We start from the raw sequence: 17,164 nt of genomic DNA on the forward strand, positions 1-17,164 counted from the left end.
GCTTGCACCTATTTTATTGTGCAGACTAGTGTGAATGAGAGCATGGATGTCTGTTGGCAGAGGCGGCTCTATAATTAGGCAAGTTAGGCGGTCGCCTAAGGCCTCGCCCTCACAAGGGCCTCGCAGCCACCTAATTTGCCTATTGCAGTGTTTAACAGTGGTGGTTTCCCAGTCTGTTATGCCGCCAAGTCACCAGCTCTGTGGCGATCTACCCGTCAATCACAGGCAGCTGACGGGCAGATCCAGTATCAGCCGACATGCAGAGTAGCGCAGGAAGTGGCTGTAATAAGTCCTTACTGTCCTCTCTCATGTTGCGCTGCTCCCCAGCGGCCCCTCCTCTCCTCTCCTCTTGTCCATTCCAGGGGATGTCACAGGCATACAATGAGAGGAAAGAAGGGGAGAGGCCGCCTGGGAGCAGCGCGTCATGAGAGAGGACAGTAAGGACTTATTATAATACAGCTGCTTCCCGCGCTACTCTGCATTTAAAGGAAACTGAAAGGAAAGTGTACCCTGCTGTGCCCAGTATTCTGAGGTACACCATACCCTATGCCCAGTACGCTGATGTGCTCAGTACCCTGATGTGCCCCATACCCTGTGCCCAGTACCCTGATGTGCCCAGTACCCTGATGTGTTCAATACCCTGATGTGCCCTGTACCCTGTGCCCTGCCATGTCCAGTACCCTGATGTGCCCCATACCCTGTGCCCAGTACCCCGATGTGCCCAATACCCTGATGTGCCCTGTACCCTGTGACCTGCCATGTCCAGTACCCTAATGTGCCCCATACCCTGTGCCCAGTACCCTGATGTGCTCTGCTGTGCCCAGTGCCACATACCCTGTGCCCCTACCCTGATGTGCCCTGCTGTGACCCATACCCTGATGTGACCAATACCCTGCACGCTGCTGTGCCCCATACCCTGTGCCCAAACCCTGATGTGCCCTGCTGTGCCTCATTCCCTGATGTGCCCCATACCCTACGCCCTGCTGTGCCCGTACCCTGATGTGCCCTGCTGTGCCCCATACCCTGTGCCCTGTGCCCATGCCCTGCTGTGCCCCATACCCTGTGTCCTGTATCCTGATGTGCCCAGTACCCTGCTGTGCCCTGTACCATGCACTCTACTGTGCCCTGTACCCTTATGTGTCCTGTACCCTGCTGTACCATGTACCCTGCTGTGCCCTGTACCCTGCTGTGTGCCCTGTACCACGCTGTGTGCCCTGTACCCTGCTGTGCGCCCCATGCCCTGCTGTGTGCCTTCTGATAAGCCTTGCTGTGTACCCATGTTATGCTGCTTGCCCCATGGTCTGCCCCATGCCCAGCCGTGAGCCCCTTAAAGTGCCCCATGTTCTGCTGTGAGCCCCATGATGTAACTCGTGTTTTGCTGTGTGCCCTGTGATGTGTCCCATGCCCTGCTGTGTGTCCTATGCCCTGCTGTGAGACCCATGATGTGCCCCATGTTCTGCTGTGTGCCCCATGATGTTCTCAAGGTTCTGCTGTGTGCCCCATGATGTGCCCCATGTTCTGCTGTGTGCCCCATGATGTGCCCCATGTTCTGCTGTGTGCCCCATGATGTGCCCCATGTTCTGCCGTGTGCCCCATGATGTGCCCCATGTTTTGCTGTGTGTCCCATGATGTGCCCCATGTTCTGCTGTGTGCCCCATGATGTGCCCAAGGTTCTGCTGTGTGCCCCTTATGATGTGCCCAAGGTTCTGCTCTGTGGCCCATGGTGTGCCCAAGGTTCTACTGTGTGCCCCATGATGTGCCCAATATTCTGCTGTGTGCCCCATGATGTGCCCCATGTTCTGCTGTGTGCCCCATGATGTGTCCAAGGTTCTGCTGTGTGCCCCATGATGTGCCCAGTGTTCTGCTGTGTGCCCCATGACATGCCCAATGTTCTGCTGTGTGCCCCATTATGTGCCCCATGTTCTGCTGTGTGCCCCATGATGTGCCCCATGATGTACGCAATGTTCTGCTGTGTGCCCCATGATGTGCCCCATGTTTTGCTGTGTGTCCCATGATGTGCCCCATGTTCTGCTGTGTGCCCCGTGATGTGCCCAAGGTTCTGCTGTGTGCCCCATGATGTGCCCAAGGTTCTGCTTTGTGGCCCATGGTGTGCCCAAGGTTCTGCTGTGTGCCCCATGATGTGCCCAATATTCTGCTGTGTGCCCCATGATGTGCCCCATGTTCTGCTGTGTGCCCCATGATGTGTCCAAGGTTCTGCTGTGTGCCCCATGAAGTGCCCAGTGTCCTGCTGTGTGCCCCTTGACATTCCCAATGTTCTGCTGTGTGCCCCATTATGTGCCCCATGTTCTGCTGTGTGCCCCATGATGTACCCAATGTTCTGCTGTGTGCCCTATGATGTGCCCCATGTTCTGCTGTGTGCCCTATGATGTGCCCCATGTTCTGCTGTGTGCCCCATGATGTGCCCCATGTTCTGCTGTGTGCCCCATGATGTGCCCAATGTGCTGCTGTGTGCCCCATGTTCTGTGTGCCCCATAATGTGCACAATGTTCTGCTGTGTGCCCCATGTTCTGTTGTGTGCTCCGTGATGTGCCCAATGTTCTGCTGTGTGCCCCATGATGTGCCCAATGTGCTGCTGTGTGCCCCATGTTCTGTGTGCCCCATGATGTGCCCAATGTTCTGCTGTGTGTGCTCAATGTTCTGCTGTGTGCCCCATAATGTCCCCCCGCCCCCGTATTGTCTCTTGACCTCCTGTGCTCTACCCTGCTGTCCCCTCCTGTACACTGCTTATCTCAAGTTAAACCCAGAACTGAGCTTCCGTGGAAAAAAAAGCACAAGTTTCACATAATATAGGTAAGCTCTAAGATTTGTTTCTATTATTTAAAGGGGTTGTAAACCCTCATGTTTTTTCACCTTAATGCATCCTATGCATTAGTGTGAAAAAACTTCTGTCACTCAGCAGCCCCCCAGCCCCCCCATTTTACTCACCTGAGCCCGTTCGTCCCCACGCTGGAGACACGCTCTACCTCTCTGACCGGGGGTTCTCGGCTCTTGACTGGATAGATTGATAGCAGCCCAGCCATTGGCTTCTGCTGCTGTCAATCAAATCCAATGACGCGGGGGCGGGGCTGAGTCTGGAATTCTGTGTCTATGGATGCAAATGCTGGAAAAGGGAGCGTGCCCACAAGGTAACCCCCAGGGACAGCAGTTCTTCTAGGTGGTTTCCCAATGCGGGGAGGAGCCGCGAACGCCATTGGGGGACCCCAGAAAAGGATATTTGTTCAAAAATGAACTGCACAGTGGAGGTAAGTATATGTTTGTTATTTATTTATTTTTTTTTTTAAACAAGGGTTTACAACCCCTTTAATGCTATTTTTTTAAATGTTTTTATATCACAGCTTGCTGATCATGCCAATGTTCCGTGAGCTGTAGATCTGAACACTACAGGTTACAGCACACCTAAATTGTTAGCCCCACTCCTGAACTCCCAATGATTGCCTTACCCATACCCCAGTTCATTTTTAGTATTTTTCCCATTATGGGCGTGAGTGGGGCCTCATGTCCAAGTTTTGCCTAAGGCCTCTCAAAGCCTAGAGCCGCCTCTGTCTGTTGGGCATCAAAAGCTGGCCACAGATGCATTGAAATTCAGTGGGTTCAGCAAGGACGTGTGGCTGTTCCTGCACTACAGAAGTTGATGTAACAATCGACTTCTGTCGGCCAAAAAAAAAATCTATGGACTGTTTTAGGAGTCTATTTGAGGCCCTCACTTGCTACATATGCTCTGAAAAAACTATATGGATTCAACTTGCAGTGGAACTGGAACTTCACTGGAACATGCAGTCTGGAACGCAAAGGAAAATAGTTTCCCTACAAAACAATTTTAAATATCAAATACCACATGAAAAATAATACAAACATGGAGCAATGTTGCAAATAGCTCTGTAAAACAAGATCACTTGCATTCCAACAAGCAGATGCCTTGATCTGTTTACGTTCTAGAATACAATAAGTAGAAAGATGCCATGTACAAAGTATTTTTAAACCTCGCTGTACCTAATGCCCACACAGGGGTTGACAAATAGACTGTGCACTGTGCAAGTGCAGTTGCTCCAGAGCTTTGTAAAAGAGGTGAAGCTTCACTTTGCAAAGAATACCCAATCACATACAAGGAAAAGAAAAAAACTGTATTTTTGCTTGAACATGATTGGATGATGGAAGCCAGAAGAGCTTCACCTCATTTACTAAGCTCAGAGAAAAACATGCTAAGACTGAAACAGTGAGAGAAGTACAGGGGTCCCCTAGTTACAAACATCTGACTTACAAACGACTCCTACTTACAAACGGAGGCAGACAACAGGAAGTGAGAGGAAATCTACCCCTAGGAAGGGAAATTCTCTCCTGTAAGAGCTATTATGGGGAAAAGGTACCTCCACTGATGCTTTATCACCAAGGCTTGTTTCCACAACAACCCAAAATGTTCAAAATACATTTGTCATTGGGACAGAAAGTGAGGTGAAATCTTCTGAACAGGGGCACACACAGCAAAACAAATGTTACAGCGGTGTTAACCCTTCCCTATGCTATCCAAAAAGCTTAAAAATAGTTTTTTTGGCTGGAGCTACACTTAAAAAATGTACCTGTTCCGACTTACAAACAGATTCGACTTAAGAACAAACCTATAGTCCCTAACTTGTTTGTAACCCGGGGACCCCTGTATTCAGGGGCCATAAAAATGGCTTTGATTAAAGAGAAAAATCTTAGCTGCTTCACTGTGTTGTCTGTTAAAATAGTGATGCACTTACCTTGCACACTAAGGGCCTCCTTGTCCCATGGCCAAGTCGCTGCTCCAGCTAACTCCTCTCCTGCAGAACCAGCAAAAAAAATGTTCAGGAACAAGGTGTTGTTCAACTGCAAGGCATCCCTCAGTTCTTTCACACTCATGTAAGCCCTATTAGGGTGACAAAAAGGAGACAGACTAAATAATTAAGGCATATTTTATAATTAAACACTTATTATTATTTTTTTTTTGTTAATAAAGATTGAAAGCCAGGTTTTGACAAAAATGTGTCGCCCACGAGGAAGGCTGACCGCTGAATGCCTGCTCCGCAGGGTGACAGTTCCTAAATAGGTATAGGGACAGGCCACCAGGTGACGTCACCAGGTGGACCTGCTCCTTAACTGTTCAAGAACTCTCACATAGAGGAGCAGGCATTCTGTGGTTAGCCTTCCTCACAAGCATTTTTTTTGGGCCCAGCAGTGTGGCGGGCATTGTGATTGACGATGGATCTACATCAGGGGCGTTGTTTTTTTATTTCCTATTTTTCTAATAAAGGAGTTGTCCAAAACTGGCTCATGTCTTTATTTCTGGCACTTTTTTGGTGAATGATTAGGGTACAATATACCCCATACTCATTCACATGGGGGTGCAGGACCTGGGGGCTCCCTTGTTAAAGGGGGCTTCCAGATTTCGATAAGTTCCCTGCCAGCAGACCCCCACAACCACCGCCCAGGGTTGTCAGGAAGAGGTCGTTGTCCCCATCAACATGGGGACAAGGTGCTTTGGGGCAGCCCCAAGGCACCCCCCCATGTTGAGGGCATTTGGCCCAGTATGATTCAGGAAGGGGGGCCCTCGCTCATTCCCCCACTTTCTTGGCCTGCCAGGCTGCATGCTTGGATAAGGGTCTGGTATGGATTTTGAGGAAGACCCCACACTGTTTTTTTCTTTTTTTTGTACTGCCGGCAATGGCTTTCAACCACGAGTCAATTTAAATACAATTTTTTTCTTTAGAAATATTTTTTTTGCTGCAGCAGGTTTACGGTACAGATGTGCCACTTTACAGGCAGACTAAGGGGATACCCCAGGCCCTATATTTAAAGAAATATATATTTTTTATTGCATTACTTTAAACATCATTAAAAACACTGCTCTTGTTTTGCATTGATACATGTCCCCCTGGGCAATACCCAGGCCCCCATACACTTTTTATGGCCAATAACTTGCATATTAGCCTTCAAAATGGGCATTTGATTTTTCATGTTCAGGTTCCATAGACTTTAACCAGCCTTGGACGAATTTACCCCCTTCCCGAATGAGCCATTTTTTTGGATACAGCACTGCGTCGCTTTAACTGACAATTGCGCGGTCATGCGATGCTGTACCAAAACAAAAATTTTTCCCACAAATAGAGATTTCTTTTGGTGGTATTTGATCACCTCTGCTGTTTTAATTGTTTGCACTATAAACAAAAAAAGAGCGACAATTTTGAAAAAAAACACAATATTTTTACTTTTTGCTATAATAAATTTCCCAATTTAAAAAAAAAATGTCCTCAGTTTAGGCCGATATGTATTCTTCTACATATTTTTGGTAAAAAAATAGCAATAAGCGTATATTGATTGGTTTTCACAAAAGTTATAGCGCCTACGAAATAGGTTATTTATGGCATTTTTATTTATTTATTTTTTACTAGTAATGGTGGCGATCTGCCATTTTTATCACATTGCAGTGGACAGATTGGACACTTTTGACACATTTTTGAAACCACTGACATTTATACAGAGATCAGTGCTATAAATAGCCACTGAAATACTGTATAAATGTCACTAGCAAGGAAGGGGTTAACATTAGGGGGCGATCAAGGGGTTAAATGTGTTCTCTCACTGTGTGTTCTAACTGTGGGGGGATGGGACTGACTGGGGAGGAGACCAATCGGTGTTCCTATATACTAGGAACACACGATCGGTCTCCTCTCCCCTGATAGAACGTGGTTTTGTGTGTTTACACACACACAGATCCATGTTCCTGCTCTGTGAGGAGCGATCGTGGGTGCCTGGTGGACATCGCACTCGGCTTCTCAGGCGGCCACACGCGCCACCCCTATACCGGAAGCAGGAGACGTCATATGACGCCCACCCAGGATGGGAGATCCCATCTGCGGACGTCATTTAACTATACGCCGGGAATTAAGGGGTTATCCCTCCCATGCATGTGCTGCCTGCCATAAGACTCGGCTGATCACAGATCAGAGTAAAAGGCCGATCTGGGCCCCTTACCACTCGATCAGCTGTCAGCCAATGACAGCTGATCATGTGATCTAAACAGAAGCCGGTAATCAGCTTTTTTTTCCCTCATGCTGACAGCTCGAGGAGAAAAGAAAAGCCGATTACCGGCTTGTGTAAATGGGACTGGAGGCTATTTACCAAGATCAGCATGTTATCCTGCTGGACGTCATATGACGTCCAGTCAGGATAACGGAACCACCGCCCGGCCGTCAATCTGCTATAGGCCAGGCGGGAAATGGTTAATGAAGGTACAACATTTAGCAACTCACGTAGTTGATGATTAAAAGAGGCACATCTAAGTATGCTTGCATCCGGAGTAAAGCTGTCTGCAATTGTAACCAGGAAGACTACCCTGCAGTAGAGCGATCTGAAAGCGAGGCTTGAACCGCTCGTGGAGCGCACTGTGGAAGGGACGACGTGAGTGGTGGTGTGGAGAATTTTCTATGTGGACATCTTTACCCCGGGTGCCGCATCATCAACCATGTGAGTTGCTAAATGTTGTACCTTCATTAAATGTAACCATATTGCTACACTTAGAGGCGCCTCTCTTCCGTTTTATACTCAGTTGTGACATGACGCTACTTGTATATCAAGACATCGCTTGTATATCAAGTCAAGATTTATAAAAAACAAATTGCTTGTCTTGCAAAATGCTCTCAAACCAAGTTACTCTCAAACCAAGGTTTTACTGCATTCTTTTTTAAAAAACTGGAGAAGTTTTATACTACTACACTATGAGTTCCTTCCTTATCTCTACTTTCCCCTGAGCTTCTTCTGAGGAGTGTTCTGGGATCCCTTATTCTTTCCTGAAGTGTGTAATCCATCCATCCCAGCAGGAATCTCTCCTATAAAGTGCAGCCAGGCCTCCATATCTGAGGTCTTACCTGTGGGTAAGCAATTTGTGAGTTGGGTGCGCACCTGGGTGTGACGCGGCATATGGTTACATAGGAAGATTGGGGCGATATACACATTTTCTTGCACTGTTCACTTTTTATTTGGACTGATTTTCCACTGTGCACTAAAATATCATTTTTGGACACTTTTTGATGAATTGATTTTCACATGATGATTTTTATGCAATATCCCTATGCTAATGGATTGTATTATTAATGTATTAGTACTTTGTTTGACAGCACAACACAATTATTTTGCTTATTGCTTTTATCTGTATGTGGGAGTTTAATGAGTGCTGCTGTCATAATTTTAGTTGATGTTAATTGGCTTCATATGATTGTTAGTTCTTTTTTTCTTTTTTACACTAAGCACAATCAATACTTTTCCTAATAAACTAATTGATACTGGATTACACAATGTGCCTCTTTCACTTCTATGGCCCACATGTGACATCTCTGTGGAAGTGACTACCAGCTGCTGGGTGGTCTTCCCTGAGGCTCGGTTCACACCTATGCTTTTTTTGATACTTTTTGCAGAAATACACTACAGTTCATTTAACACGGTTTCCTATGGGACACGTTCACATTTATGCTTTTTTTCAGCCACTGCATTTTTATAAAGGGTCAGGGACTTTTTTAAACACAAAAAGGTGTTTTTTTTGGTTCAATATACTTTAATGGAGAAGCTGCAGAAAAGCGTGTAGTGAGTTTTTGCCGCAATTTTGACACAATTTGCATTTTGCATTTTTTAATCTGTCCAACAACAAATTGGCCAAAAAAACATAAGAAATGCAAAAAGCAAATTGTGACAAAATCGAATTGTGTGTGCAAAAACGCAAAATGCACAGCAAAAAGCACTGCAGAAACAATCAAAAGCAAACTGCATAGATGTACACCCAGCCAAAACCTTAACTGCTGTGCATTGATGTTCCACATGTCTTTATAACCCATAGGGGTCTTACGTTTCTAGTAAAAGGCTTCAACTTATATTGGTAATGGGACACTGAAGTTTGGCATGAGTGGATTTTTTATTTTTACACAGATCACACAGTTGATATGGACTTTTTATGTTGTATCCTTTATTACACTATGCAATATTGTCACATCTGATTGTCGACATCAGTTTATGGCACATATTAAGTTGATCACTTTGATTTGCAGTAATGTTGTTTTGTGATAATAATTTTTTGTGATTGAACATTCTCTTAAAGGGGTAGGGCAATATTTTTATATTTATAATAATTTACTTTTATGTATTTGGATATTTTTGAGTTCTGCTCCCCAATTTGTTCCTAAAAGTATTTTAGGAAGCCTTGTGTCCTATTCAAAACAGCTAATTGTATGTGTAATGAACACTGGAAAAACTGCTTGTATGACCTAAAATTGCATAATAACCAATGGGCAGAATTTTGGCTCTCATTTAAGCTACTCTGAGTGTTGCAATGATAGCAAAGGTTAGGGTATTCTAATATCTGACAACCCATGAACATCTACCCTAAAGCTGGACATAAACATTAGGGCCTCATGCATAGCTCCCAACTGTCCCTGATTTCGAGGGATTGTCCCTGATTTGGAGCAATGTCCCTCTGTCCCTCATTCCTCCTCATTTGTCCCTCATTTTGGTCTGATCTATATAGTTGTATATACAATGCACTTTTTTATATGTCAAAAGGTGTTTTCCAGCACTAAACCTTTCATCTGATTTCTAAATTGCTGCATTTGTAAATTCCAAAAGCCAATATAAAGGAATAGCAGTGGTAAAAAAAAAGCACTTGTGGGTTTAACAAATCTTGTTTTTTGAACATTTCTCCTTTAAGGGGGCATGACAAGGGGTGTGTCCTATGCCTGCATACTTTTGCTGATAGGTGTCCCTCATTCCCATCTCAAAAAGTTGGGAGGTTTGGCCTCATGCATACAGGACATTTTACTAAAGCTGGATACACACTATCCAACTTTTGTTGTTCAATTTCCTTTAGATTTACCTTCAGTGTGCTGCCCAACAGGGCATAGAATTTATATATATTGTTTTCCTAACCATTTTTCTATGGACTTTTATGTTTAGTTTACATGCTGCCATCTAGTGACTCTTTGTGGTAATGCACTTGTCTCTCAAGTTTATTTTTCCCTTATGTTATGACACACTTCCTTTGAATGTAATGCTCCACCCTTCTTCCTGTGTTTGTACTTCCTGTGTCATCTATGCAGTTAACAAGCCACATGTAGCAGGGCACATGTATTCTTCATTGTAAGCTACAGACAGTATCATCTTTTGACTGCACAATACCACAACCTGTTCATCTGTTTGTATCCTGTCATCTGCTGTAATCTGATGTTCGGAATAAAGCATCTGTGGATGGAAATCGGTATTGGTGAGTTCAAGCTATCTGATGAGGATTGTCCTAAGTGAATATATCTGCTTATACAGGCCAGGCATAGAGGTCTCACAAGGGTGTTTAGGTCTGACCTCATTTTATATGGTTTTGGTAAATCTAAAGGAAAAAATCTAAAAAAAAGATTGTATAGTGTGTATTTAGCTTAACTCTCCTAAACTTTCCTCTTGGCAGCAGAGTTTTGGCAGGAAAAAATCTTGATGCTTGCAAACACGTGTAAAATGTTTAGAAGCATTTAGACTCATTCACATTTAGATGCAGTTAATTCACTTCATTGGCCAGAATAATATTTTATTTTGACCTAGCACTTCAGCGCTAAACGCTCCTAGCACTGCGGCACATTTAGACATGGAAGCACTGGCTGTGGGTTTTTTTTTCTGCCTCTAAACGCTCCTGCCTCTAAACTTCTCTAAATGCCTATGTGTGCATGGACACATAGGCTAACATGCAGGAGCATTTAAAGGCAGGAAAAAAAAAGCAAATGCCCCTAAGAGCAGCAGAAAAAATGTCCAGTGTGCAAGAGGCCTAAACAGTACTTGGGCCACAAAAGAAAGCTATTACTAAAGGATGTATGCACAGATGTTTTTATCATTTAAGCATGCATGCAACATCCTGAAGCAAACACCCCATCCTTTTCTAAGAGAGCAGATCAGGAAGAAATAACTTTAAAAATATGACTGTCCACTTGTAATTATACTTACCTGTACGTGTTGTGAAAGGGCTTCACTGTGCCACAGTGCAGAGAGGATTTGGCATTACCCAGGGTTCTCATTAATGCAGGTTGAGGAGATGCAGAATGTATGTTGCAGTAGCCTCCCTGGCGGTTTTCCTGAGTGTGGCTCGGGGTTACAATTCAGGACCATTAGAGGTAACCCCGAGCCACACTCGGGATTACATCGCAGGATCCTGGTGTGGCTTTACTTACCTTGTCCCTGGGATCCTGCGAAGTCCCCCGCTGTGTCTGCGGGCTCTGTCCTCCTCCGAAGCCTCTCCATGCCAGGCTCTATTCCGTGCAAGCGGCGCGACGCACGGGGGCAGAGCCTGGAGGCAAATTCAAAAAATTGTAAAATCATAACACATACAGTACTGTAATCTTACAGATTACAGTACTGTATGAAATTATTTCACATCCCTTTTGTCCCCAGTGCTTTGTCCCATGCCCTGCATGCAGTTTTATGTTATATATACTGTTCTTTCTGCCTGGAAACTGGAGATTGTCCATAGCAACCAAAAAGTGTCCCTTTACATCAAAAGTGGCTTTAGACCAGCTAGAAAACAGCGATAGTAAATTAGAACACTTGCAGAATTGAGCGATAGTGAATCGTGGGGAAATTTATTTTATTATTATTTTTTTTTTTTTTTTAATTATTTATTTTTATTTATTATATTATAATTTATGTTTTTGTGTTTCAAACTTTATCATACCCGGGATATCTACTAGACTCTTGTTTGGACAGATTTAAGTGTGTTATTGTTAAGAATTACAGACCTACAATATAAAACGCCAAATTTCCATGCTAAATAATTGTACCGCTTTCAGCACCTAAAATCCGAAATAATCATAAAGCCAGGGAGGTTAAGAAAAAAACTGACTTTGCAATTGTCTACAAGATTGTTAAATCCTGGTATGGGTTCTGGAGCCTAGGAGATTTGTAGAGTATTGGGTGGGATGAAGCTTCCAACCCTGGGTCCTTATTTTTCCAGCAGCCACTACCTGCTGATTGCACACATGTGTGCAAACCTTATGAAATAGGATGTGAGTAGACTATAGGGCTCCATCAGAGAGACAGGAGGCTCCTGCCCAGAGGTCAGGTCAGGGTGTGGGCCAGTGCAGCAAGGAGCATGTGAGCACAGTGCTGATGTGAGATTGTCTGAAGAAACAGAGAAAGGGGCCTAAGCTTGAAGCTAGAGCAGTAGGGCTGCAAGCAGAAGTCGGGAGGCTGAACACACATTTGCTTTGTGTTTTTTGAAGTGAGGGTGGCACCTCTGCATAGGAAACCCTGGTGTGATGGACATTTATTTTTATTAAAAGCAGACAAAGAAAGTCCTGAACCACAAATTTGGCAAGTGGACTGTGTCCTTAAAGAGGAGTTCCAGTTTCAACCCCAAAAATTAAAAGCCAGCAGCTACAAATACTATAGCTGCTGACTATTAATATAAGGACACTTACCTGCCCCTGCAAGCAATGTCCTCACCCAAGCCAATTCTTTAGTTGGCTTCAGGTGCAGGAGCTGGCATCTTCACTAAGGGAAACTGGCAGTGAAGCCTTGCTCCCAACTACACATGCATGAGCCATGCTGCACTTTGTGATTAGTCCCAGTCATCTGGGACCTGTAATGTATCCCATAAGGCTTCAGGGGAAGGAGTGGGGCTAAAATTCCACTCAGATTGCTGTGGCAGGATGTGACAGAAAGCGGGGGAGTGGGTACCTGTCAAAATCAGGTACCTGCTCCCCCCCTCAAAAAAATAATGTGCCAATTGTAAAGGGGGGTGAAGGAAGTGTGGAACTTTGAAACCATGAATCAGACCGAGACAGAAGTGCAGTTAAAATCACACTTGTTTAATAATAATAATAGTAAAGGTAAACAGAGCAACGTAGTCAAATCATAACCAGAGTTCGGTAACTTGAATGGATAGTCAGACAAGCCTGGACGTCAGGGAGCCAGAGGTCAGAGTAATTCAGGACAGGCCAGGAAACCAGAGAATCAGCGTAGTGGAACAGCAAACAGGATCAGGAACCAGAAGGGACGTCAGCCAAGCAAGTCTTCAACAGTTACACAGGAGAGAGTCTCTGGATGCGTTGACCAAGGCGAAGACAGAGAGAAACTGAACTGAACAGCTTAAGTAACTAGCAGGACTGATGAACAGGATATCATCATCAGGTGAGTCATTGTGGAAAAGATTGGAGCTGGCAATTAACCGACAGCTGAGCGGTCTACTCTGAGAAGGAAGGGTTGAGCCCAGCCCTGACAAACTTTCCGCTTTGGGTGAAGTTCAGCTTTAATGCTCAACTTTTGATGCTAATTATGGCAATGCCCATAGACTTTGTGGCTGCTGCTTGGTCCATTCAAGATTATGAATGTTTGGTTTCAGGGACCGCCCCTTCCCTTTGTCAAAATATGTTATCCTGGCAATCGCCCCTTTGTCAAAACATGTTATCCTGGCAATCAGCTTGAATTCCCGGTGTGTTGCAGTGTTTTGTGTCCGACTTCAGGCACTTCTGGGTTTCAGTGACGTCCCTACCAGTGACGTGCATCCCTCCATTTCCTACCGTGGCCAGTGGGTTTGCTCCTACACAGATCGCTTCGACCACATTGACATCCCGGTTCGTATGTTTTGGATGTCAGCGGTTTGTGGGTGGTCATCTACTGGTAACCACTGCACTACCCACATAGACAGCATCCATATGTCACTCTAGGAGTGCCTTGTCAGGCTGAGGCAGCCCTTTTCACTGGCAATCAACATTTTAATAAATTATGGCTATTGGTTCTTACCAATAGGGAGATGGAGCAGACTAGTGCCTTACAAGATTGTTGTTTTGTTTTTGATCACTCATTGTATTTGTATATATTGATCATCTATATTGATTTTTTTGCATATTCTATGACCCTTTTTTTTGGAAACCTTTCTGATGTTTTGTCATTTTACATTTTGCATCAATGTGCCTTTAAAGTTGCGACTCGCATCATTGTCATTTATACGTTTTTTATTTTAATATTTTTCATTTGTTTTCACTAGATTATTTTTTGTCAAACTTTTGCTTATTTTTATTTTCACTTTTATTTTTGTAGGGATTCCGCTCTAGTTTTCCACCTACACTTTTTATTACCACTGCATGATCATTCAATTGATTGCTTGTGTTAATTTTTCTCAATCTTTTTTCCTATTTTAATTTATAGGAACACTGCTTTAGTTTTCCACTTTTCAATTTTCACCACTACTGAATGCTAATTCATTTAGTTTTTATAATCAAAAAATGTTTTTGATCCACACTCTTGATGTGTAGGGACATTGTTTTAGTTTTCCATTTACATTTTTCACCACTACTGAATGTTAATTCATCTGGTTTCCATATTAATTTTTTCTGATCAACATTTTCAGCGCTGCACCCACCCCACATTTTACACTGATTTTAGTTTTGTATTGAAGACTTTTTGGTGCTGGCAGCTTTATTTATAATCTAAATTGTTTCATTCAATTTTTTATATAGTTTTTTACTTTCAAGTGCAGCGTTAACCTTTTGTTTTTTTTATAATCTGTTTTTCCTAATAGATCAGGCTATGTGGGGGTTCCTTATACAAAAAGACAATTCACCATCCATCATTGCCAATAAGACACTGGACCATCTATGGCTTGCTTTGGATTCAGAGGTCATTAGTTTTAATAGCTAGCGTGTCACTGTTTAAAAGAAAAGCACCCATATAACATCAAGCTTATATACAGATGTTTAGAGCTATGTCTTTGCTTCCATTACGCAAAGCTTTAGTGTACCTTACAGTTATTTTCTCCTCTTAAGCTAGACAATGAAGTTGATATGAGTTACATTTGGTTTGCTGGTAAATACTCTTAAACACCCGTGGTGTAGTTAGTGGCAAAATCACTATAGAGCTCAGACAGCTTCATCAATTGATAGTTGATGCCAGCAAGCCTCATTAATTCAAAAGGTAAAAAGCAGGATTTCAGTTTCATAGTGAGAACATTGCACAGTCTGCAGCTCTGTCAGAGATAAGTGGATTCTGGGTGCACAGGGTACGTGCTAACTATACTTTGTGTTCACGGTTAAAAGCAAGCAAACTTTGGAAACAGATTAACACTGTGGCAGACTGGAGCGCATTGAAGGCTTTCTGCATGTATCTGTTAAATATAAAGACATTTGATTTTCGTTTAAGTGTTGATCAGATTCATGATAAAGTGTCCGTGTCAATGTATTATTATGGTGCCCCTACAAGTTCTGATTATTGGACAGATTAGGCTATTTTAGAGGGAAACTATACTGGATTCTAGAGAGTGTCTGTAAAATGTACTGTACCTTTCGATGTATATTGTTCATTTTCCATGCTTGTTATTCTAGATTTTTTTCTTAAACCATATTTTTTTGTATTTTTTAAATAAACAACAACATATAATAAATAATGTCAATGTATATAAGCTCACACTTTGACAGCGTTTTGACCAAAGTTGCATTAGTTAAAACGCCACCGCGATATATACTGCATATCAAAGATTACAAATTAGGTAATAATGCTAGGAGTTAGCCACTTGGATTTTTCAAATGAAATCTCTAATGCCCTGTACACGGTCGGATTTTCCAACGGAAAAAGTGCGACCGGATTGTGTTGTCGGAAATTCCGATCGTGTGTGGGCTCCATCGGACTTTGTCCGTCGGAATTTCCGACACACAAAGTTTGAGAGCAGGATATTAAATTTTCAAATCAAAATCCGATCGGTTAAATTACGATCGTGTGTACACAAATCCGACGCACAAAGTGCAACGCATGCTCAGAATAAATTAAGAGACGAAAGCTATTGGCTACTGCCCCGTTTATAGTCCCGACGTACGTGTTTTATGTCACCGTGTTCAGAACGATCAGATTTTCCGACAACTTTGTGTGACCGTGTGTATGCAAGACAAGTTTGAGCCAACATCCGTTGGAAAAAATCCATGGATTTTGTTGTCGGAATGTCCGATCAATGTCCGATCGTGTGGGGGAATTGTAGACATGGTGAGCTTTGGAAATTGTATTTTTGAACTAGAAAAAAGAAAAGGAGAAGAGGGAGATAAGGCTTCATGTACACTGATGCTGGTAAACGGATGTGTTGGGTTTTTTCATCGCTCCTGCCTGAACTCTTCTCTATGTTATCTTATCAGTACATGTACATAGGGTCATTTATGGTCGTTTCTAGGCAGTTGCGTTTAGAAGCATTTTTTGAAAAGCAAAAAAATGCTTTCAGGACAGTCTGATTTGAAACACCTGTAACAGTTTCTAAACGCATGTAAACTCGTATTTAGCCGCATTTTGTTTACAGGCGTTTTCATTTTTTGACTATTTGAAAAAAAATGCTTCAAACGCAGCTAAACACGGCTAAACGTGGCATGTAAAATGCGGCGAAACTGAAATTTTTAATTACTATCTATCAAGTTAAATCGTTCAGGAGAGGTTGTAAAATGTCCTGTGTACATTAAGCCTAAACAAACAGTAACATGACACTGTAATATACCTGATAATAAAATTGCAACTGGTGCTATATGATTAGGTGGGATCAGAAGTCACAAAAAGAAAGGAAAAGTTGAAGCTATGAAGGTTTACTAGGATTGCTTTAGGCCAGTGTTTCTCAACCTTTTTTCAGTCAAGGCACCTTTTAAAACTCTGCACAATCTTGAGGCACCTCATTCTAAAATGTAAACAACTAAACTAATAGTTTTTCATATTGAAGCAACATCCACACATGTAGGGCATCCAAATTTAGAGATGATGTTTCTCTTCTTCAGTTTCTCACCCTGACTCAGCTAATGTGACCCCAGTGCTGATGAAGAGGGGCAGCAGAGGGTGAAATAAGAATGCTGTGCAGGCACCCAACGTCCCCCTTATCAACCTATGATGCGATTGGTTGTTAAGAAGCCAGCGGCTGGAAGGTTGTAGGCTTCTTCCACGCGCTGGCCTGTTGACAATTTTGGGGCAATTATAGGCATTTTCTAGGCATTTTCCCAAGTCATCCCTGAAGAAACCTGAAGGCACCCAGGGTGCCTGGGTACCCTGGTTGAAAAAGGCTGCTTTAGGATGTAGAGGAGCTGATTGTGTAATCTCTCCATTTTTGCTCAAAGTGTGAGTGTTGCAGAAGAGAATTTACATCAGCATGGAG

At 43.3% G+C, this 17,164-nt stretch overlaps 1 protein-coding gene across 1 annotated transcript in view; it reads right to left on the reverse strand.

Annotated features, from left to right (window-relative positions):
• Positions 1 to 17,164, reverse strand: part of PAPPA2 (pappalysin 2) — a 440,517-nt gene that overhangs the window by 304,663 nt on the left and 118,690 nt on the right. Inside the window, exon 3 of the mRNA XM_073593407.1 lies at positions 4,761 to 4,906. Within this exon, the coding sequence (XP_073449508.1) occupies positions 4,761 to 4,906 (146 nt within the window). The remainder of the gene's footprint in view (positions 1 to 4,760; positions 4,907 to 17,164) is intronic.

The sequence above is a fragment of the Aquarana catesbeiana genome, linkage group LG07 (genome assembly GCF_042186555.1).
Source record: "Aquarana catesbeiana isolate 2022-GZ linkage group LG07, ASM4218655v1, whole genome shotgun sequence".
NCBI lineage: Eukaryota > Metazoa > Chordata > Amphibia > Anura > Ranidae > Aquarana > Aquarana catesbeiana.